General features: G+C 46.8%; 1 protein-coding gene across 3 annotated transcripts in view; it reads left to right on the top strand.

Moving 5' to 3' along the window:
- AMPD2 (adenosine monophosphate deaminase 2) overlaps positions 1 to 1208 on the top strand; it is a 13646-nt gene extending 12438 nt beyond the window's left edge. The window contains exons 15-17 of one of the 3 annotated variants that reach the window (XM_006899326.1): positions 201 to 374; positions 579 to 689; positions 827 to 1208. In XM_006899326.1, coding sequence (XP_006899388.1) covers positions 201 to 374; positions 579 to 689; positions 827 to 1036 — 495 coding nt within the window. In that variant the 3' untranslated portion in view covers positions 1037 to 1208. The remainder of the gene's footprint in view (positions 1 to 200; positions 375 to 578; positions 690 to 826) is intronic. The other 2 variants (XM_006899327.1, XM_006899325.1) reach the window with 2 other exon arrangements.
- The last annotated feature ends 6438 nt before the right edge of the window (positions 1209 to 7646 follow it).

Raw genomic sequence — 7646 nt, 5'->3', positions numbered from 1 at the left:
CCTGTACCCCGCACCCTGCTCACTACCATGGCCTGTACCCCACACCCTGCTCACTACTGTGTCCTGTGCCCCCACCCCCTGCTCACCTCCTTGCCTTGTGTCCCACACCCTGCTCGCTGCCGTGGTCTGTGCTCTTACACCTGTCATGCATGTCCTTCGCATTTGAGTCCATATCGCAGACCTTGTTTTTGTCCTCCCAGGCCCCAGTCCTGCAGTATCTGTATTACCTGGCCCAGATTGGCATCGCCATGTCTCCACTCAGCAACAACAGTCTCTTCCTCAGCTACCATCGGAACCCACTCCCTGAGTACCTGTCTCGTGGTCTCATGGTCTCGCTTTCCACTGATGACCCCCTCCAATTTCACTTCACTAAGGTTTGAACCCACCACGCAGCCAGTGGGGCAGGTGTTCTGGAACATGCGAGCCCCCAGCACTAGGGGTCTCAGAGGGTTGGTGCTGCCCCCTGCTGGCAGAATGTGGTATCCCAGTGGCCAGCTGATCAGCAAGTCCCCACAAGGGCAGGAGGGCCAGTGGGCCAGGGGCTGGGGAGCATGTCTGAGGGAGCCTGGCTTGTGCAGGAGCCACTGATGGAAGAGTACAGCATTGCTACCCAGGTGTGGAAGCTCAGCTCCTGCGACATGTGTGAACTGGCCCGAAACAGCGTGCTCATGAGTGGCTTCTCCCACAAGGTACTACCTCTGCCCCTAGGCCTGCCTGAACCCTCATCTCTCCATTTCTGCATTTAGGAAGTTTCTGGGCATCTGGTCCTGTCCTTAGGATGACCTCTCAGCTGGCTGCAGCTGTACCCATTCACTCACCCCCTCAGGTAAAGAGTCACTGGCTAGGACCCAATTACACCAAGGAGGGCCCTGAGGGCAATGACATCCGCCGCACCAACGTGCCGGACATCCGAGTGGGCTACCGCTATGAAACGCTGTGCCAGGAGCTGGCCCTCATCACGCAGGCGATCCAGAGTGAGATGCTGGAGACCATCCCGGAGGAGACAGGCCTTACCATCAGCCCCGGGCCTCAGTGAGCCTGGCCAGCCTGTGCCCGCCGCATCTCAGCACCCTGACCACGTTTTGTTCTCAGACCCCTCCCATCATGTCGTGGTCTTTGCATGTGTTGGCTCTTCTGGTTTTGTCCCGCATGTCTGACCATGTAGCTGTCCCTGTGCACCCGGTGAAAGTGATGCTCGGGAATCTGCTTCTCTGTGTGTCAGCTCAGGCAGCACCCGGCGGCCCTGCTCCGGGAGCCTCTGCAGTCTAGCTCTCCTCGTTTCTGTTGCGTTTCCTCTGGCTGAGAGCTCAGTTGCAGCCTGGGCCACCTAGTCCTGAGGGAGTGGACTCAGGCCTTGGGGGTGCTGGAGCAGGATCTCCACACCTCCCGGCATCCGCCAAATCACTGCCCCAGCAGCCTTCTCCGTCCTTTCTCAGTCCGTGTGCTCTTCTGCTTCCTGTGCCTCTGTGGGAGGGGCAGCCGCCCTGTGCTGTGTCTGGGGCCGCTACAGCTGGATCTGCCACTAGCCTTGGAAGTGGTGTCTCTGAGATGGTCCCAGGATTTTGACCAGTTCTTGATCCCAGCTGGGCCCATGTGTCATGTTCTGGACTGAGGCCTTTGCTATGAAATACAGTGTTTCATACAGTTCCATCTTTCCTAGTGCATGAGAAATAAAAGATTATTTAAGTAATGAAGTGTATGGGTCATTGTTGGGTGGGTGTGGGAGAGCCATGGGTGGAGGCTGCTATCACTGAGGGCTGGGTACTTTTTGGATTGAGCCTTCTGTGGGGAGTAGGTGGGGTGGAGAGAGTGTGTACATGGAAACTGACACAGGAAGCTTAGAGAGAGATGCTTACTGGAGCGCCATCTGCCTCTCCCAGCCCCTCGTCCAGTCCCACTTCCAGCCTTGTCGATGTGGGATTTGCTCATAGCTGAAGTACACCTGAATCCATCACTTCTCAAACTCTGGAGACATCAGGATCTTCTGGGGAATTTGTTTTTGTTACGAATGCAGATTTCCAAGTCCTACCTTCCAAGACTGGGCATGGTGGAGTGTAGAGAGATCCCTGAATAGTGCAAATGGATCACAGTGGGTATTATTAAAAGCTTGATGGCTCATGTCCCATTGGAAGAAAGGCCCAACATCTACTTGCAGGAAAAGATTACAGATTTGAGAATTCTTTGGTGCACAGTTTTACATATGTGGGGTCACCATGAGTTAGAATGAATTTTACATAACAATTGCTTTAGTGGATGATGTAAAAGTCTGCAAGTCCAGGATACTGTGCGTGTGTTCTGAGCGGAGCCTTAACCAATAAACAAGACTATCTGGAGCCCGTCTTTGGACTCAGTGGTTACAGGAGGCATTTGCCCATGTGAAGAGGAAGTTAGGATTGCTCAGTGCTGTGTGGGATTCTGGGTGGGCCATAGAGAAGTCTGGTCAGCAGAGCCTGAAGCTGTGTGACGGGGAAGAAACCAGCCAGCTGCTGCTGCAGTAATCATGACCCTGGAACGTTGTGAACCCATGTAATAGCTGGTGGGGGAACGAGGTGTAATTTCCCCCTCCTCTGCTCGTTCTACATCAGCCCTGCCGCCTGCAGATATGCTCAGCGTGGGAGCACGTCAGCTTGGTGTCTGGTGTCCAGCCTGGTGTCTCCTCTCCAGGCATCCTCAGTGTCTTTGGGCAGAAGTTCTCCTGATGTCCCTGCCCTCCCAACAGCCTTCTCTTGGCCATGACCCAGGGACTCTGTCCAAAAGCCTCTTGCCAGTGTCCTGAGAAATACAAAACCAAAACGTGAGCTGCTGTTTGATTCTGAGTAGAAAGGGGTTTTCCGCAAGTTTAATCTTTGACGATCTAATCAAAGCAGAGAGCCAGCCCTTTCTTTTAAGACATTTGGTTAGATCAAACGGCCAAACTTTGAGTTAGTAGCTAAGAACAAACCATTCGTTCCACCCAGGGACTTAACACTTTGTCAATGCATTAATTTCAACTCTGTGGCAACTCATTTTAGTTACTTAGCACAGAGCTGGGTGGTGAATTGAACGCGCTTCTGATTTCTGGGTAGGGAAACATGTTCAGGAGGGAAAAGTGGCCAGAGGTAGGACTTAGACAGGAAACTAGTGTCCAGCCATGCCGTCCCTCCCCAGACCCTGCAGGCCCTTAGCATGGCCCTTTCAAGAATCAAAGGAACATAACTATTCACTACTCTCCTCTGCCTTCATTTATAAAGCAAGAGAGTAAGATGAGGAAATCTTTCCAGAAGGGTTGCCATCACTTTCCATGTTTACTTGTCAAATTAATATTTTAATAAACTCTCATTCCTTTTTTTTTTGTCCCTGGTGTGTCCTGAGGCCCAACCCCAAGCATAATGACTGATTTTCTTAGCAACCTCTCCACTATTTTAACAACTTGCTTCTGGTGTTTTAGTGCCTCAGATCTCTCAAACATTACAAAGAATTTTTAAAATTGTAACACCATAATACTTTTGCCCTCTGTAAAGAACATCATTTTCATTAAAAAATTTTGGAAAATGAGGAAAAAACGAGAAGAAAATACCACTTATTATCCACCGATATCATTAAATATTTGCTAATTATTGCATCCTTAATATATACATTTATACTAATACACATTTATACTCCTTTTGTTCTTTCCCCTAATCCACTGCCTTAAGCACTTGGCTTTGACTCCTTTCCTTTTGTCGTTTTAGAAAATATCTCTTTTAAGAGTTGAGATAGTGTATGTATAGTTTTGTGCCTTTAGATTAATCTCCACATTTCACTAAAATACTCTGCAAATACTCTGCAAAGGGTCAAGGACTGCAGCCTTCAGTATGGACTAAGGCTCAACGTCAAGAAGACAAAGATTCTCGCCACTGGACCAATTGGCAGCGTCAGGATGGATGATGAAGAGATTGAGAGTGTTCACAGCTTCACTTTGCTCGGCTCCACAGTTAACACTCTTGGTACCAGCAGTCAGGAAATCAAAAAGCGTATCACGATGGGAAAGTCTGCCATTAGGGACCTCTCAAACGTACTCAGGAGCAACAGTGTCTCTCTGGAGACTAAGGTGCGCCTGATACAGGTCATGGTATTTGCAATCGCTTGTTATGCATCAGAGAGTTGGACAATGACTAGGGAGGACAGGAGAGTGGATGCTTTTGAGCTGTGGTGCTGGAGAATGGTACTGAATGTACCCTGGACTGCCAGGAAAACAAACACATCCATCTTGGAGAGGATTAAACCAAGCTGCTCCTTGGAGGCAAGGATTCTGGGGCTTCGTCTGACATACTTTGGACATGTTGCCAGGAGGGACGGGTCCTTGGAGAGGGACATCATGCTTGGGAGGGTGGAGGGACAGCGCAGGAGGGGAAGACCCTCTATGAGATGGATTGATTCAGTGACTGGGGTAATCGGGATGGGTGTGTCAGAGGCGCAGGATAGAGCAGGGTTTAGAGCTGTTGTGCATAGGGTCGCTATGAGTCGGAAACGACTCGATGGCACATAACAACAACAACTCTGCAAATACTCATTTTAATTACAATACACCATCCTCTGCAGCCTCACTGATTTGCCCTCTTTTCTGTTAAGAATGACCACAGGCAGTTCAGTGTAGGAGAGGAAGACCTTGAATGAGCTGGTTTGACACTGTGGCAATGGGGTCAGGAGTGTCAGAGATGGTGAGATTGGCTCAATTGGGCAAGATTTAGAGCCATTTGAGGGTCCCTGTGAGTCGTAGTGGCACATATAACTGCAGTGACTAACTGCTCTGGACCCAGATCCTTTGCTTGTCTTGGTTTCTCCAGCTCTCTGGCTGTGTGACCTTGGACAAGTCACTTCACCTCCTGTGTGCTGCTCAAACCTTTTTTTTAATTTTATGTAACTACATCATGTATATACATTTAAAAGTGATGTTACCTTGAAGGAAACTTAAAGGGTACTTAAAAAGTATCTGGATAATTTTTTACCCTGGACAAGCATCCCAGTCTGATAGACTCTGCCAGCCCCTCACTGTCCCCTTTACTCCTCTGGGAGGTGGTTCCTGGTTCTGATACTGAGCCAGTCAGGAGGGGTGGGGTGTAGGAATCCCTTATACCCTCCCCTCCTGATGTTTGTGACTGTGAGTTTAAACTTTGTGCAGGACCAGTTCCATACACAGGCAGGTTCAAGGAGGCAGATTTAGTTATGCCCTGTATGTAGTCTTTTAAAGCAAACTGTTTCAGTTCCCTCCTTCTTTCAAATAGAAGTCTGCAGCCATCTCCAAGAGAGGTCACAGGGAGGAGCAGGATTCTAAAAAGGGAAGGAAGTGGGAGGCTAGAGGGCTGGGGCAGGGCAGGAGGGAGGGTGGGAGCGAGAAGGAGAGGGACAGGGCTTCGCATCTGCTTACAGTTCAAAGCAGGTGCTGTGCCTTGAGGACAGGAGGCAGCAATGGGCTGGCTTCACCAGAGCGAACTTATTTCTATCAAGAATGGTTTAAAACACTATTTTGGACCTAATAATTCTCCTCGTGAACAGCTGTTGTCATCAGTGTTGTTAATTCCAGCTCACAGTGAGCCTGTGTGACATCCAGTCTCCTAGGTTGTAATCCATATGGGAGCAGATAGCTGGACTTTTCTCCTACAGAACCTATGGGTGAGTTTAAACCACCAATCATTTGTTTTAGCAGTCAAACACTTAACCATTGTGTTACCAGGGTTCCTGTGATCAACTAGATTAGTGTCATACTCTGTAAACTTTTCTTCTTGTTGTTATTTTGTGTCATCAAGTCAACCGTGACTCAAGCGGCCCTATATGCAAAAGCTCTAAACCCTGCCCTATCCTGAGCCAGTCTAACTGTCTCAGTCACACCTGCTTCCATTACTCCAGTTACTGTGTCAATCTATCTCATTCAGGTCTTCCTGTCACGCGATGTCCCTCCACCCTTCCAAGAATGATGTCCCTTTCTAGGGATTGGTCCCTCCTGGCCACATGCCCAAAGTATGTGAGGCAGAGCTTCAAAATCCTTTCCTCCAAGGAGCAGTCTGGTTTCACTCTGTCCAGGACAGACCTGTTTGTTCTCTTGCTAGTCCATGGTATGTTCAATACTCTTCTCCAGCACCACAACTCAAAAGGCATTGATTCTTCTCTGTCATCCTCAGTCATTGTTCAGCACTCAGATGCAAAGCAAGTAGTTGTGAACATCATGACCTGAATCAGGCACTCAGTCTCCAGACTGACAACATTACTCTTTAGAACTTTGGAGAAGTCCCTCCTAGAAGATTTCCTTAGTAAAATTTATCTTTTATTTTTTTTTCTTGACTGCTGGTGTCAAGAGATTGTGGTTCTGGGTAAGCTGAAACTGTCAACAACCTCAATCTCTTCTCCTACTATCATGGTGCTGCCAATTGACCCAGCGGTGAGAATCTTTGTGCTTTTAAAAATTTTCTTTATAAAATTATTATTTAGTTATTTATAAAATTTAAATACATTTTTTAGAACAAATTCTTTCAGATTCCCTCACTCCCTCATCAGTCAGATTGTATAACCCCATGATTAATCCCCCTCTCCCCCTGCATATCCTCATCCCTCTGCTTCCAACTCCCACCCCTTGGATCCTTATACACATTCTACAATATTGGTTTTATACAACATTTATCCTTGTGGGACTGACTTAGTTCACTCAGCATAATGCTCTCCAGTTTCTCTTAAGTTAGGTAATAATTTACAAAATCATTGCTCCTGTGTGCTGCATAGAATTCCATTGTATGAATGTATTATCTTTTTTTTAAAATGTATTATATTTTCTCAATCCATTTGTTTGTGGTTGGACATTAGGGCTGTTTCCATGTTCTTGCAATGATGAACAGTGCTACTGTTTCTATGAACATTGGTGTACAAATCTCAGTTTGTGTCTCAATTCTCATTTTCTCAGGATATATTCCAAGTAGTGGAATAGCTGGGCCATATGGAATTTCTATGTTCAGCTTTTTGAGGAAGTGCCAAGCTGCCTTCCAGAATGGTTGTACCATTTTACAGTCCCACCAAAAATGTAGAAGAGTTCCTTTCTCGCCACATCTCCAACATTTATTACCTGCTGCCCTATTAAACTTTGCAACAGGATGAAAAGAAAATCTACAGACTGGGAACAAACATTTGGTAATACCATCTCAGACAAGAGTCGTATAACAAGTTTACAGAATACTCCTGGGTCTCCACAAGAAAAAGATGGATAACTCAATTACAAAATGGGCAAAAGACATGGAAAAAATTTTCATAGAGGAAGATATTCCAATGGCAAACAGCCACATGAAGAAATGCTCCAAATTACTGACAATGAAATACAATCAAAAGCACAAGGAGGTACCATCTCACTCCAGTAACAGTGGCAAGGTATAATCTTTGTCTTTTTTATGTTGAACTTCAATCCTTATTGAAGAATGCAGTCCTTGACCTTCTAAAGGCTTCAGGTCCACCTCAGTTTCAGTGAGCAAGATTATGTCATCTGCGTAATGTGTATCGTTGATATGTAAAGTCTTATAAGAAAAATTAGTGACAGTTAATGCTTTATTAGAAGAGGCTGTGGCACAAGGGCCATAATTTTTCATGTCAGATGGATCCTGGTTGAATGTAGAGAATACCAGAAGAATGCCTATTTATGCTTTATTGAC

Source organism: Elephantulus edwardii, unplaced genomic scaffold (assembly GCF_000299155.1).
Source record: "Elephantulus edwardii isolate Elephantulus edwardi_28Jun2011 unplaced genomic scaffold, EleEdw1.0 scaffold00252, whole genome shotgun sequence".
In the NCBI taxonomy this organism is placed as follows: Eukaryota; Metazoa; Chordata; class Mammalia; order Macroscelidea; family Macroscelididae; genus Elephantulus; species Elephantulus edwardii.
Note: the sequence above shows the minus strand (reverse complement) of the source record. Positions and strands in the feature narration are given on the sequence as shown.